Here is a 16,959-nt window from a genome sequence, read left to right as displayed (position 1 = left end):
TTGTGTGTTTGCTGCATGAGGTCGCTGAGGTGAACTCTCGACTTTACAAACACCTCCTACCTTGGACCTGAATTTTGGACGATTGGTGTTGGGTGAACTTAAATTTAAAAAAAATCTTACATACTTATGATTTCTGTTCACTCTTTGCTTAATATAAGACTTATAGTAACACTGATATTTCTAGACATGTCAATCACACCAAGGACAGGTCAGAATACCGTAAAAGGAAGTTACTGACATATTGTGGACTCCACCCTCTGTTAGTTGAGGCCGAGAGGCCAGTGAGAGAAATGTTGTGTGTAGTCTGTTTCTGTGAAACGTAGAAGCTTTTCTGAAGGTAAACAAGGACAACAAAACCAAACAAAAACAAACAAAAGCCGTTGCAAGGGGGCGTGCTATAGACTGGCTATAAAAGGACTGAAGACGATGTTTCTGACAGAAGCTATCCGCCAATCGTCTCAGCCTGTAGCCTTATTGCAACTCTAAACACTTGTCACCATGCGTCAGCTGATGATCCTGGCAGCAGCTCTACTCATCCTGTGTGTAGAGATGAGTTCTTGTGATGCAGAGCCTGATGGTAAGTTATTTTATCCCAATGTATGATAAACACAAGTCATTATTTATGTTCGATTTAGAAAAAAGACAAAACTGAGATTCATATAACGCATTTTCCAATACGGAGGCCAGTTCCAAATTTTAATTGTTCGCTTCATTAAAAAGCTACATCAACAATGCCAGGCATGCTTTCAACAGCCTACGGACCATCTGGAACTCCCGAGCATTGAACTTCAGCAGTAAGACCCGCATTTTCAACTCCAATGTGAAGGCAGTCCTACTGTATGGTTCTGAAACCTGGAGAGTGACAAACAACAACAAGCTCCAGACCTTTACTAACCGATGAGTATGCCTTATTCTAGGACAGTGATGGCGTACCTTTTTCAGTCCGAGTGCCAATTATTTCAATTTCAAAGCAATAAAAATTGCTGCGTGCCAAGTCGGTCTACTTACTGACGCCGCTATAGAAACGAAGTGCTACAGCCAGTAGCCAGTAAGTTTGCTGCGCGGAAAAAATAAAGCTGCTTAGTATAAAATTATAAATTATAAAATAATACTTATTTATTCAACGTTATTATACTGACCTACAGATTTTGAAGTCTTGGGGCAGGTCAATCAATGCGACTTCTGCTGTTGTGAGTTAGATGATAACAGTTTGGTATCTGGGGTATACCGTGTATTCTTCAAAGTTACACACGCCGCACTTAAATCATCGGTCAAGTGATTTCTGGCATCTGATTTGATATAATTCATTGTAGAAAATAACAATTCGCATGAGTAAGTAGACGAGAAAATTGTCAGAATGGATGCTGCTACTTTTGTCAGAGAATTGAAAGTTTGAGGCAGGTCATTCCAGACTTGAAGAATCTCATTTTCTGCCAATATCTGAGGTTCTAATGATCCATTTAACCGTTCACCTTCAATTAATTCAAGTCGTATTCGTAAGTCAATAAATTTCTGTTTCCAAATTGCGCTGGACTGAAACTCAACAAGTTGCATTTTAAAGTCATCTAATCCCATCCAAGAAAACATGGTCAAATCCAGAGTTTCGAAATCTACTGTATCTGGATATTTTATAAATTTGAAAGTGTCCTCGAATTTGCGAAACTGTTCAAAACGCAATGAAAATTGCTCAGCAGTTGTGTTAATTATCTCTAAAAACAACCTTTTCTGAGATTTTTGGCCAGTAGTTTCATGAATTTCTAAATCATCATAAAATTTCTTCAGTTTCTGAAAATATTTTAATTCTTCCTTCTCTATGTCACGTTTGTAAATCTTCAACTTTTTCTCAAATGCTTTCAATATGTCAAATCCCTGATCGACAGATTTTCCGAAGCCTTGCAACTTTGTATTAAGTTCATTCAGATGGGATGAGAAATCGGTAAAAAACATTAGTCTAATAAGCCAGTCAACATTTGTCAATTCTGAGCAATTTTGTTTGTTGTCATCCATAAAGGTTCGAATTTCATCAAGGCAATCCACAAACCGTTCCAGAACCTGACCTCGGCTTAGCCAACGTACGTTGTTGTACATTAATAAACCAGAGTAACTTGATTGAACTTCATTTAGCAGCTGTTCAAATTTTCTCTTGTTCAAAGCACGGGCAGTAATGAAGTTTACGGTTTTTGTTACACATTTCATAATGTCTTCAAGTTCCTTTAAGCCGGTTAGGGCTTGTTGGTGCACAATGCAGTGAAAAGCTAATAGTGGGTGTCCAACATGTTTTGTAAACAAAGTAACCAAACCTGCATCTTTCCCAGTCATACTCGGAGCACCATCAGTTGTAACAGAAACAATTTTTTTGAGATCTACACAGGCATTTCTGACTTCTGTCACAACAGTTTGACATATATCTGCGCCTGTTGTCGTCATTGGTACAGTTGCTAATTTTATTAGTTCTTCGTGTATTTCATGTCCTTTGTTATATCTGGCAATGATGGCCAGTCGAGCAGACGATGTCACATCAGTACTTTCATCAAGGCAAATAGAATAAGCTTAACATGCATTAATATCATTCTTTACTTGTTCTTGAATATTAGCGTGCAAGTTCATAACTCTCGCTTTAACGTGTTTCGGCTTATTGGCAAATCCTTTATTCTCTGAATGACTTTATCCTTGTTTTTGAAGTCTTCAAACAAATAAGACGCACACTCTAACCATCCTTCCTTTATATAATCACCATCACTTACAAGTTTTCCATGCTTAGCTATAATTTTGGAAACTTCAAAACTTGCAGCCACTAAGTTAGAAGAACTTTTAACAAAGTTTACAAAAGAAGTGGATTGTGAAATCACGTTTTTTAACTCACGCGATATATGTTCTTTTTGCTCATCCTCGCTTTTGCCTAAAAGCCAGCTGTGACTGGACTCATAATGACGTTTTACTGAGGATGTCCAACAAACGACACTTTCCAAACACATGGCACATAAGGCCTTGTTTTCCCTGTGAATCATTCCATATCTTTCAGTCCACCATTCTTGGAAAGCTCTGCCACTTCCTTCTTCTTCATTAAGTTTTCTTTTTTTAAACTTTGAAAATGACATGTTACGGTAATTATTTTTAAAAACTATTGACTGAAACGCTAGCGATCAACGTAAGACCTCCTCAGAATCTGCAAAATGGCGGTAGCTAAGGAGAACTCTTTCAAAAACGAGATTTCTCTTGTTCAAAATTTATTATGCGCTATGACGCTATGTCATATGATACCCAAGTTAATAAAAGTAATATGAAGAAATTATGTGGAATATGATCCAACATCACTTCTTTAATATTATTTACAGTTTTCTGAAAAAATTGAAGGCTATTACTTATGAGAATTTGAAATTTTAAAAAATCCATCAGCGTCGTTTCGTGCCGCACAAAATCATTTCGCGTGCCACCTTGGGCCATCACTGTTCTAGGAACAAGATGGCCTGAAAAGATCTCCAACAGCAGCCTTTGTAAAGGTACCAACCAGAATGCCATCAGCCAGGACATCACAAAGCGCAAATGAGGCTGGACAGGACACACCCTGCGCAAACCAGCTGAAACCATTGCTAAGCAGGCCCGTGACTGGAACTCTCAGGAGAAGAGGAGAGTTGGCAGACTTGGAAAAGAACAATAGAGAGCGAGGCAAAGGACGTGGGAACCACATGGGGCCATCTGAAGGGGCTGCCCTATACCATGTCCGTTGGCGAGGAGTTGTTGCGGTCCTATGCTCCTCCAGGAGTAACAGGGACTAAACTATTACACAATTAATGCTGTTTTGATAGAAAGAGCAAGAAGTAACAAATACTTTTCGTTAAAGTTTAGACGAACGACCTTCTACACATAAACACTTACACAAACACTTACACAAACACTTACACACACGAAACACTGAACACATTGCATGGCATTAGAAAAGCCTGTCCCCATATCATTTCAGTACATAAAATTTATTGTGAGATACACACTGAAATAATCGTTGTATTTATTAAAAGCACATATACTTATTTAATTAGGTTATAGTTGTGTGGTCAATACACACGTTGCTCATATTACTGTGAATGTTTGGTTGCAATGATTTGAAAGGCCGCCCCACCCTTCTGTCTCGTGCTCCTCACTCGGTTGATTAAATTTTATACATCGCTCCCGCTGCTGCTAAGCCGGGTTTACAAACCAGTTTGTGTCACAGTTAACGCTTTCCCATTTAATGTTCTCACTCATTCTCCCATAAATTAAACATACACTTGCAGTCTATAGTCGCAAAGGGGTTAAAATAATTTGAAAAACAAGGAGTCACGAACAGACCAGAGTAAGATCCAGAAAAGACCGATACTTATAGCCAATGGGACAGCATCCAAAGAATTAGAATACGAGATGCTGAACTTTGATCCAGAGGACAAGGGCAAAAAGACGAAAACTATGAAGAATCGTAAGAAAAGAAGACAATTGCACTATTTGATTTTGTGGAAAACTTAAGACTTAAAGCAGTTGAGATATAAAAGTTACCGTGTATGAATATTTATGTTCGGGAGGCAGGAATGTCACGGACCAGTAATACAATATCTCATTTCTCTGTGTTTTAGCAATACAAGAAGAAGTTCTACACAAGCCTCACAAGAGAGCCTCTCATGGCACTAAGACTCGCTTCGGCGGTAGTATTAAACCTGGCTATGGCGTTTTCAGTGGTAGACGTCTTGCACCCGATGAGCCACACCCCGTCATGTAAGCTGCTCAACGATGGACGACCCACATCACTGCTTCTGCCTAACCACTCACCGCTACAAAGACAAGCTACAATCATTACTTACTACAAACTTGTCTACTCCTTCTTTTGCTCCTACAAACATGCGGCCTGGCAGATGACTTGAAGAGACTTCTACTAAAGCTTTGTCTCCTGTAAATACAAACTCTAACCAGAGCTGACACAACTCTCACCTAGTGCTTGTAGTTTAGTATCAGCCTGTCTTCTGATGATAAACCTTCCTGTAGTTCAAGTACTGGCTGCACTGTCAGTCCACAGGTAACAGCAGACGAGAGACAAACTTTGTGTTTGGCTGCTGTGAGGCTGATAACAAGAGACACATGTACTGGCATTGACACTCACCATAATAATGGAAATAATATAGTAAAAACAGACAACATGCAGGCAATAAAAATATTCTGACGGAGGGAGGGAGGGCGAAACTGATTTGCAAGAAAAGTAAAGTAAATATAGTTGTCCCCCCCTACACACACACATATACGTATATACAATATACGTAATTTACAAAAGTATTTTTAGCTGAAAACATACTGTATTTTTGTCTGCTTTGAAAATAAAGCCTTTGATGCACATCCAATATTATTATCATTCTTTTGGCTGTTGATAATTTTGGAGCCAGCAAATGGTTTTGTCTTCTATTCCACATCTTTGTTCACCTTCGTTGTCTTCAGAACAAGTCACAACTTTCTCATTTCATCTTACTATCAGTCTCGAAGCACACACATCTCGGCATTTCTTACTTTTAATCATTTTGTTTTAACTGAAAGTGTCGGCCACGAGACCTAGCGTTTCTTTCGCGAGGTCGAGGTCAAGGTTTGTCAGCCTGGTAACCACGTGGGGCAGTTCGCGCATGCGTACAACAAGTCAGTGCGAAAAGCCATGTGCAAATAAAATATTCGACCCCGAAGCCTTCGCTTGTCTACATGTCGCGCACCGGCGTACACCTCATTGTTGTAACCACAGTAGTAAGTCTTAGGTTTTGACTGTGGGTAAATAAATGAATCTATAAGGGAGAAAACTGCTGTACACTTTAGTAAGTTTTCAATTATAGATTACTTCCCTCTAACAGGAGGCGATGGTGGCCGGTTACTCGATTCAACATCGATTTGTACTCAAAACATCTAAAAATAAAAGGAAAACAGTAAGTAATATTTATTTTTTAGTATATTTCAAGAAAAAAATTGGTTTGGTACTTTTTGTTTGTGTAAATATTTTTTCTTTATTTCTTTCTACATAATTCTAGATTTGTGAAATCTTTTTCTCATTCAATTACAACCTTTCAATTGATTTTACAAAAAGAAATAAAGCTATTTTTGTTAATTCACACCACGGAATTGTTTTGAAAATGCTCTTTATAATGGAATATCACAGATAGTTTACTTTATTGTGGGTTAATATATTACTAAAATAAATAATAATAATAATAATAATAATAATAATAATAATAATAATAATAATAATAATAAAAAAACTACCGGTCAAAATACTAAATAATAAAACTACCGGTCAAAATTTTATTCGCCGGCAAGGTTCTTTGTATCATACAGTTACAATCTGTCATTTGATTTTACTCAAAGAAAACCAATCCTACATTTTTTAAATTTTTCACGACGTAAATATTTGGTCTTTAAAATGGTCTTTAAAAGAATCAATAAAGAAAGACATTCTAGACCCATGGTAATAAGACAAAAACTAAAGAGAACATTAAAACTGCATTATACTCACCGTGTTATGACTAGTATCGTAGACAGGATACAGACAGCAGACACCCATGGCACACAGAGAGAAAATAAAACCAGAGAAAACTGCACTACAGACACTTGGTGACACCTACCATGGTAGACGATGTAGTTTGTGTACATTGTATGTGTTGTGAAACTGGCTGATGATGGACGAGCATCAGTGCTGTATGAACAAGTCTCTAGTAGAAGGTTCTAGTCTCTAGTGTGTAGCATCAGTGACGTATGAACAAGTCTCTAGTAGAAGGTTCTAGTCTCTAGTGTGTAGCATCAGTGACGTATGAACAAGTCTCTAGTAGAAGTTTCTAGTCTCTAGTGCAGACCTGGGCAAAGGCCGGCCCGCGGGCCGGATCCGGCCCGCCTCCTGTCTTTGACCGGCCCGCCCGCTGTCCCGCCCGCCAGTATATAGACTATATATACAGTATTGGGTAAAACTGAGTTAACTGCATTAGTCCGCCCTCTAAAACCATCCCAATTTCTCATGCGGCCCCTTGGGAAAATTAATTGCCCACCCCTGCACTAGTGTGTACACCGGGTGTACAGACGTCAGCTGTTGACGCACGTTGGTGTTGTAAGTCACTTTCCTGACGTCAAATACCAAACACGTGTTGCTGTGTGACGAGCAGCACACTCCCTGTCTCCACAAGAAATGTCCGTCAGTCTCAAAGTTGATCTGCTCTGTTTACTTGAAATGTTTTGTACTTCACATCATTATTTACTCCACGATCTTTATTTGTTTAATTTAATGAATGGATGCTTGTCTGTCGTAGATGTTTACTGATGACGTAATATTCATTATTACCATTCAGCTCAGCTTTTAACCACGACTTTAATAATTAGTGACGTCACACAAAGCAACGACGTCAGTTGTCGGTCAGAAGACGTTGTTATGGAAACAAGAGTACAAATCATGACGTCATTGCTACGTCAGCCTAGACTGTTGTAACACGTTCAAGGTACATCTAGTTCTTTCTGGATCCTTCTACTTACTGTGTGTAGTGTATAGACACATCGCGTGTCACAGTGAGGGTCACACCAGTAATAATAATAATGGCAGTTATAATGTGCAGCAGCATGACGAGGTAGATCACACTCTGTGGGCAGACCAGTAATGATAAACGACAGATAACAGCCAGTAGACAGTGAGGTACGTATAGACACACTGAACGACATCACGATGAGGTACAAGAGTAGAAGGTAAAGCAGTGGATGAAGGTATGGAAGGATGTAGATACTGTAAAAAGTGTCAGGTGGAGTCGCTACATGAGGGTTAGCATGGGACAGTAGTGCCAGACAGGGATGGTACTCTGTGAACAGATGTTTTCACAGATGGTGTGAATGGAGCCTTATAGTCCGAGATATGTATTACTGGAGGTAAAGTGACTTTTTATGAGAAAAATGGAGAGTAAGGGTTTAAAGATCGAGAAGTAGGTCAAAAGGAAGAAATTAATTATTTACTCAATATATACAAAGTTCCAAACAATCGTTTTATTAGAAGACACATTAGAATTTAAATATATCACTATTTATTTGTCTTTTTGGGTTCTTGGAGTACAAATCCATTTAAGAAGCTGGAAGCCCAGATTTTCTTCCCTTATCCATGTATTGACGACTAGCGCTGCCACACACTCCGAAACAAAATAAAAAAGAAACGCACACAAATGGCCGAATACAAATTTATACGAAGCACAAAACAGTTGTCCAAACTTCGATGGCAGGCACACACACTATTTTAAAGATTACTATGAAATAATTCAACCACAGTCTTTTATGAAAGTCCTATATCCGGGTGTAAGATACTAACATGGGCAATACCATGACATAAGCAGTTACAACAATACAAATGATGGCAGTAACTGTAGCAATGGACCTAGTTACTGGACTAAAACTAAACATTCCCCCACTTCAGACTGGAGAATACACAAAAGGGATTGGGACCAGACCTTTCCCCTGTCCCAGTTCTAAGACTGAAAGTCTTACTGTTTATTTCCCGTGTATTACGCGGCTGCCGTGCGGGTGGCGGTCCTCCTACCCGAGTCCGCGCATGACTAGAATGAGTAGATGCTCTCGTGCCAATCGCTACGGTCCCTTGTAAAGTTTTGTGAAAAGTGTATTAAGTTTGTATTCGTGTATAAACATCTACATGTCAAACTGGCTCGCGTCACTCGTATACCTTTGTTATACAAAAAGGTCAGACCAACAGTGAACACATTTAATGTCTTACACGAAAGAAATGGAACGGTGAAAGAAAAGAAAGATAAAAATAAAAAACACGATGTGCAAAGCCTATTGCCTATGAACTATTCACCTTCCTGGCTCTGGCACGTAGCTGACTCAAAAGTCTGCAGATCAGATCGTCCGATTGTTGTTGTTAGGAACAGAGTTTAATATTCATACACAGATATCCAGTGGCACAGGTCCTGCACTTCAAGCCCTCGGTTCATTTCTACCATTTGGCAGTTGAGGTGCTAGCGTGCGTTCTACACGAGATGCCATTGTGTTCAAGGTCTGTCCTCACCCATACAGACACTACACTCCCCTTCAGCAGAAAAGGCGATGACTCAGCTCCACCCTTTTGGAGGTCAAATCAAATCAAATCACACTTTATTGTCTGTAAAGGACACCCAAGACAGAAATTTTTCTTTTGCTCACAAGGGCAGACATACACACTCATACAGACATTTAACACACAGGTAGGAGTAAAGATACATTATCATGGTAGTTGTATCTCCGTCACATGGTCAATGAAATTTCAATACTTTATATTTCTATGTATATATTAAACAAAATGCGTTGGCATTGCAGATTGCAACAAAATGTCTGAACTGCATTTTCTTCATCCTCCTAGTACTAGTTTCTATGGCAACAACAGGTACTGTAATACGGTTATTCATCGTGAAAGGATGTGTACTCGCAACCTTGAACTTCTCTCGATTTCGCTTCGCCCATTTTACCAAACGATTGAATTCCTCAGTTGTTTTTCACCCTTGTGTCATCCCAGACCAGATGTCTCCAATGCGTTACAGGGCATCGCAGATGAGACTCACTCTCTCGACTCGATTTGTCCTGATGCTCCTAAGTCTATTTTAGGAGATGTCAATCACTGTCACCTAACATCGGTTCTTCAGACCTACGACCAGTATGTGACATGTCCTACTCCCTCCCCACGGACTTTAGCTTATCCCCTCGCTTCCCACTCTCGTCGCTAGGGTAGTTGCTAGGATACACATACACTTGCATCTAACCCGCCATCTTTGTCTTACGTCAAAATCAATGAGAATGAATGACGTAAAACAATTGACATGGAGATGGCGTCATCAGTCGCGTGACTGCTCTCCCCTCACAGCTCAGTCCTGTGGCCTGAGTCAACAAACAACTAGAAACAGGAAACAACATTCGCTTTGAATCGCAAATCGTTCCATCCGTCCTGTCAGTCTGTAGGTGTGTATCTGCTCCACGACGTGTCTCCGTAGCTTTGCCCATCACAAGGCTGCGAGTCTCTTGTCGCCTTCCTCACCTGTGCTCCAGCATCAGTCCCCGCCTTCCCTGAGCCTGGCGATCTCTTCCAGTTGCGACCACACACAAGCAGTAAGCGCTTTGCCAACCACAGCTCTGGGTGTCAGCAAACAGTTTGCAACTAAACAAACAGCAACAGCTACACAGCAGCAACAGCTTCGACATCTCCAGCAGCGGCAGCTTTACAACAGCAAGCACAGCAACCTCTGCCTGGACGGTCAGGCTCAAACCTCCACCCTTACCTGGACAAAGGCTAAGCTCATGCCGAGCCGCACGTGAGGCCCTAGAAATCCCAAACTCATGATCCGCGTGAAAATTTAAGACACGATTTCCATGGTACATGGAACCGGCCTCCCTATGTGGAAAAGCGCTACAAAAATCTTATTACTATGGCTTTTTTGCTAACATGGACATAAATAATGATGTCTCTCTATCAGTCTGCTGCTCATTAGTATAACGTTCAAAAGGATTTTTAACTAATAATAGTATTAGCTGGTTGTACAAGGAAATAAAAACAACTTTCCATCAGGCTATGCATCACAAGAACTCATATCTACACACAGGATGACCCAGATAGCATGGAAACATTTTAAAAACATTTTAAAAACATTTTAAAATGTTTACATAACATAACATAACATAACATAACATAACGTTTTCTGCAAACATTTTTAAAACATTTAATAAATATTCTTATGTAAACGTTTTTAAAACGTGTTTAAAATTTTTTTAAAACCTAATTTAAATATTTTGTATGACACACATACGTTTTTTTAAACGTTTTTACAATGTTTTGTAAACCTAATTTAAATGTTTCACATTTCTCACATACTTTTTGCAGTTTCACTTCATACAGGGCAAAAAGGCGTACAGAAAAGATTTTCATTTGTTTTAATTAAAACATATTTTGTGTCATTGGGTTTAAACCCAGGAGACAAATTTACATCATACAATAGCAAGTACAAAATGGTGACCATTTGTGATAACAATGAATAAATGATACTCAAAAAAGAGAACAAGAATATGAATTAATTAAACACTGACAAGTCAATGCATACGATTTTCTCTTAAATTAATACTTTTAAATATTTCAATTTCAAATACTTAAAGGTGAGGTGTTGAGGAACTGTGCAGAGTGCCAAGGAATAATTGAACTAAAACTAAACTTATAGACCAGCGGTTCTCAACCTGGGGGGTCGCGACGTGCCTACAAGGGGGTCGCGAAGGTGGTCCTTTTTTAAAAGTTTCTTATACCGGTATTAGTGAAATTAGTTTACATTGTGTAACCGAGTGGTGAGGGGGCTCAAACTCCAAATCTCTTCTCCCTATTCAAGTACACTGTCTCGGCATGCAGTGACTTCTCACTTCCAAAACTCAAAACACAATCCCCCTCTCAACAATTAAGCCTCCAATCTCCCTCCTCTCGCCTTTTGCCCTCTCTCTCCCCCAATCTCTCATCGCTGACTCCCCTCTCCCTCTCCAGTCACACCTCTCTCTTTTTAAAAAAAAAACATCTAAAAGGCACGCATTCAGGAAACGTCCATCATTCACACCCTTTCGCCCTCGCACGTGCTCACTGCTTAGTCCTCGTACTCTAGGTCCCTGACAGAAGGCCATGACCAGACAGTGCGGGGTGGGGGCTTAAGAACGACCGATGGCTGCTGCTAATGGCATATTTATCGGACATATTTGAGAAGCTGAACGTTGTGAATACGTCTTTGCAAGGGAAAGACACCACCATATTACAAACAACTGACAAGATGAATGCTTTCGTCCGAAAAATTTCGTTGTGGACGCAAGAGAAAATATTTTTGATGTTTCCGTGCTTGTGTAAGTGCAAGGCTGACGTTAACTTGAATCTTGATCAGGTGAAGAATGTAATTATTGCCCATCTAAACGGACTGCAAGAAAGGTTTCAGCATTACTTCGCTGAAATTGATGTGACTAAATACGATTGGATTCGTAATCCATTTCTGGCTGATCCTAGCACAAGCGGGTTGTTCACGCAAGAAGAAGAGCAGCTCATCGACCTTTCGAGTGACCAATCCCTGAAAATGGTCTTCCAAACAACACCAGTGCCAAAATTCTGGATTAGCGTGAACGGTGCTTTCTGAGAAAGCAATGAAAGTTCTGCTAACATTTTCAACTTCGTATATGTGTCAGCAAGGATTTTCAGCATTGGCAGCACTGAAGTCGAAATACAGAAATCGTGTGGACGCAGAGGCTGAGCTGCGAATAGCAGTGGGTACGAACATCGCACACAGGTTCGCTTCTCTATGCAACAGCAAGTAGGCTCAACCTTCTCATTAATCAAAGAGAGTGTCCAATAAAATTAATAAAATAATATTTATTAGCACCGCAGAATTTGCTTTAGTAAAATTTCATTAACAGTTATACTTTTTGCAGATGCGAACTTTGTTCTTCCGTTGTTGATTTCCTGGACGCGGGATTGGAGGTTAGCTAAGGCTCCCCCGCGGTACACGGACTTTTCGCCGACGGACGTTTCGCCGCCGGACGTTTCGGAGTCGGACGTTTCGCCGCCGGACGTTTCGGAGCCGGACGTTTTGCCGACCGGACGTTTCGCCACCGGACGTTTCGGAGTCGGACCTTTTGCCGACCGGCGTTTCGCCGCCGGACGTTTCGGCGCGGGGCACTTCATTTCGGCATTTCACGCGGGACCTTTAGCCGAAGTCAAGTGTGGGACGCCCCTTAGCTTACACATTTCTCTCGCCATTGTATCAATGTATCAGTGAACTCTCTCTCACTATCCCTCCTCATGTGAACCGTTAGCTCACACATTTCTCTCGCCATTGTATCAATGTATCAGTGGACTCTCTCTCACTATCCCTCCTCATGTGAACCGTTAGCTCACACATTTCTCTCGCTATTGTATCAAAGTTTTTTCTCAAAGTTGTTGCGCATAATCTGTGACAATCAAAGTGAACTGTCTGTGAAGTCTGTGTGTAAAATGTGTTTGAAATAAAGAATTATTGTGTAATCTAGTAGTTACTTTCATTCTTTGAGAAGTAAGTAAGCTCTCTCTCTCTGTGACATAATGCGGCGAAACGCCGGTCGGCAAAACGTCCGACTCCGAAACGTCCGGTGGCGAAACGTCCGGTCGGCAAAACGTCCGACTCCGAAACGTCCAGCGGCGAAACGTCCTGTCGACAAAACGTCCGCACACGTCCCCCGCTCTTCCACCGACCTAGCTGGCTAAGGGGGGTCGCGGACGTACCGGTGTTCGTCAGGGGGGTCGCCACAAGTAAAAGGTTGAGAACCGCTGTTATAGACCTTAAGATTTAAAAAAAATAGTGAATTGTAAATACATTGGATGATGTACAAAATACACCAAAAAATACAGTTACCCCTTTGTAGATAACAACATGCAAATTATCATCTCGACCCTTCTACAAGGGACATATTTCAATTAACCAGCCTTATGAGAATTTCCACACTGTAAAACAAGGCTGAACAATTGAAAGTTCATGTATGTCTGGTAAAGCGGCTTTAAGAAAAATGCATTTAGAACACTATCAGATCCATATGCCTTCATATTAACATGCTAAAACCTTCTTATATCTAATTATTAGATATCTCAAATATGAGACATTGTTGCTAAATATCAGCAAGCGTCCCAATTAGGGTCAAGAGTGGCTTGGTGATAAGCCTGATGTTCCTTATGCAGCAAAGTGAGGCGTACATGCCAGTGTAGAGGAGTAAAAGGAGGTAAAAGTACAGAAGTGTTATATGTGGGAGACAGCTCTTAAAGATGGACTAAAGAAGTCTCACACTATACAAACTGTTTCAGTTCTATGGTGCTTTTGCTTGTTCCCCATGTCTTTCCGTTTTTACGCCAGTTTCACCCACAGAAGCTCAATTACTACTGACAAGAGCTAAAAATAATTTTAAACTGTAGAGCTAGCCATGAAAAATGTCAATTCATCTTATACAAAAATAAGCACTTAGATCTGCCCCTCTCTGTTTTGTCAAAGTATGTGTAGACAATATATCAATCCGTCTAAATACTTGTAACTTAGTGTAGATCATGGTCTGCACCTTCAGTTTCTTGAAAGCACACAACTCTCCAATTTGTACTTTCCAGTTATAGTTCCGAGCAACCTTGTCGGTCAGGAGTCGCCGCATGATTCTTTTTGCACAATCCTTTGTATTCCTTCTACCCATACAGGAGAGGCTTTTGGTCTGCAAATCATTGGAATACAAGAAACATATCTGTCAAAAGTATACCACACATCATAAACAAGTAAGGGTGTAGTGAAAATATACATGGTTTATATTATTAACAATCCTATCATTCAAGGGCCATAAAAAATTATAAACTGAAAACTTTCACAAAAAGCTGACATTTAATGTATTCTTCCCCAATAACCATAAAGTTTATGAGAGTGAAAACCTTTGAAACTGGATTTAAAATTTGACTTGTACATGAACTGATCATTCTCAAATGCATTCCCTATAAAAACATAAGTTTTTCAAAAATGTCAAGCTACGCTGTACAATTCCACTAAATTATTACAGATTATCATTTCAATCATGGCTTTAACAATGACATCAGCTTTACGTACGAGTAATTCATGAAAGGAATCATCATCAAGGCGTCCAACCAGTCCCAACAGCTCCTGCTGTGTTCTAATTGGAAGGATCAAATCTTCTGGCAACATTCAGGCATCCTTTGCTGGAGCAGGCTGGTCTTTGCTTATCAGTGAATGAATCACCATATCTTTTACTTCCTGTAGCATCAATTTCAATTCTTTGTCTTGTTTCAGAATGAGCCAGGCTAATGCTGCAACAGTATGAACATAGCACTGTGAGCAAAAGTGGACAATTAACTTTTATAGGTGAATGAAGCCAATCAAGGGGGGGGGGAAATTGGTGTTTTACGCCGTGTCAGCAACTAAGGCTATATTACGGCAAGCAGCCAGCCCTGTAAACAGATGCCACGTGCAGAGAAAGAACAGCATGCCCGAGACGAGAAATGAACTCAGGGCAGCCAACCTTCACTGTATTGGTGACAGGCGCTAACAGCGCTAACCGTTGCGCCACCGGACCGCTACCCATGAAGCCAATCAACAGTGGTTTGTGAGGCAGTAAGAAACTTGTATAACCAACACTATGTTCAACTTGAGATTGTGAAGGGAATTCACAACAAAATTAAATAGGCCAACCAAAAAGCAAGAAAAGTAAACCATAATATAAAATTGTCTGAATTACATTCGTTAGACATCCTCTGGGTACCGCCTTCTACTGCTGCAGTTGTGAGGTCTGTCCCCTCTTGTACTCCTTGCAGAGAGTCACTACGTTGGTCACTGGGGTGCTCACGTCGTGGTGGCAATATTCTGGTGGTTAGTGCATTCACCTGTGGGCATAAACGCTTGTTGGCCACTTGTGGTTGCAGTGAGTCTGGCAGTGGTCCTGCTGGCGCTGCTGGATGCACTGATTTCCGTCTAAAGTCGTCTTCTTCCTCCAAGAATGCCGCGAAAAAAATTGTGACGTGTTTTAAAAAATTACGTCATCACGGGCAGCCATACAGGTTAACGTTGTAAATGTTTATAAAACATATATTTAAAATTTTTGTTTAAACGTTTTATTTTCAAACATTTTAAAAACGTTTTTAAAATGTTTCAATTAAAAATGTTTTTTGGTAAATGTTTTTAAAATGTTTCTAAAATGTTTCATCTAAAACGTAAACCTTATTACACCCATGTAAGCGTTTTTAAAACGTTTTTAAAATGTTTACTTGCTATCTAAGGTGTAGAGCTGCTGTCAGGATCATCAGCATGGTGACATGATGTTTAGAGTTTAAATAAGGCTAAAGGCTAAGATGATTGGTTGATATGATCTCTCAGAAATATTCTTTATTGTTTTTAATGTATAGTTACTCCTTAACACGACCTTTGCTTGGAAACATGTCTGGCAAATGTCTTGGACTTGACGTGGTCTGCACGTTTCGGGATTGTTGTTGCTGGTGGTGTTGGTGGTGATGTGTGGTGAGAACCTGTACGAGAGCAGCCTTGACACGATGAACTGTATTGTCAGAGACTTCAGTCACTCTGGGGTCACACAAGGTGATATCGTGTGACAAAACAAGACCTAGTGACGACCTCACACAACTTGTCAACACAGAAAGGTGAACACGTAGACCTGACTACAAGAAGGTGCACGCGCCTAGGGGTTATGAACGTGAGGAATTTATTCATCCACTGACTGCCAACAATTGACGAGCGTCTGCCGATACTTGTCGTTGGTAACAACATCTGCTTTTGATTCCTTCTTCTGACAAACAGACTAAAAGTTAATAAACGCATCTTCATTTATAAATACTAACAGGTGAACTTCTCCATCCAGCGACCTCTTTGTCCTGCGTCACTTCCTGTGGTCTTTGTCTTTCACCGGCTTCTTTCCTACCTGATTTACTCACCTGCTTGATGCCCTTTATTTCCTACCTTCTGACATTTTCCTGGCGTTTCTTGGTATAGTAGGTCACGTGTGCATAGTTTGAATTGTATATCTGTTTGTGCATTGACTCGCCTCATTATCAAAGTACCGGAAGTTGACTTTGTAGGAGACAAGGTGTGTGTTGGATCGTCTTGTGCTTAAAGAGATCAGAAACTGAGAGATTGCCTGAGCAACAGGGATGTTGCATAATACATGTTTTGCACTAAAATAGAGGCAGACTAACCCTGGAATCTGTACTACATGCTACGTGGATATCAACAGAATATTTACTTTGGAAATTATTGTCTACCTTTAAGTTTGGGAATCAGTACAGGATGAGAAGTAATGCTGTAAGAAGATGTAAGAATTCCTCTTATGGAACGATCCCCTAGTTCTGTTTAGTGATTTTGTTTCCCACAACATCTGATGCGTTTGTTTTAAGTTTTTGTGAGCTATGATGGATAGAAT

The 16,959-nt window shown here is 40.2% G+C and overlaps 1 protein-coding gene across 3 annotated transcripts in view; it reads left to right on the top strand.

Moving 5' to 3' along the window:
- The first annotated feature begins 412 nt into the window (after nucleotides 1-412).
- LOC112563154 overlaps nucleotides 413-16,959 on the top strand; it is a 30,307-nt gene continuing 13,760 nt past the window's right edge. For 2 of the 3 annotated variants that reach the window (XR_003098972.1, XM_025236916.1), the window contains exon 1: nucleotides 413-577. Coding sequence is in view for 1 of the 3 variants with exons in the window: in XM_025236916.1 (XP_025092701.1) it covers nucleotides 499-577 (79 nt within the window). In the remaining 2 variants the exon portion in view is untranslated. Of the gene's footprint in view, nucleotides 578-4,604; nucleotides 5,349-16,959 lie in introns of those variants that run through there. The other variant, XR_003098971.1, reaches the window with a different exon arrangement.

The sequence above is a fragment of the Pomacea canaliculata genome, linkage group LG4 (genome assembly GCF_003073045.1).
Source record: "Pomacea canaliculata isolate SZHN2017 linkage group LG4, ASM307304v1, whole genome shotgun sequence".
Lineage (NCBI taxonomy): Eukaryota > Metazoa > Mollusca > Gastropoda > Architaenioglossa > Ampullariidae > Pomacea > Pomacea canaliculata.
This window is presented reverse-complemented; position numbering and strand designations above follow the sequence as displayed.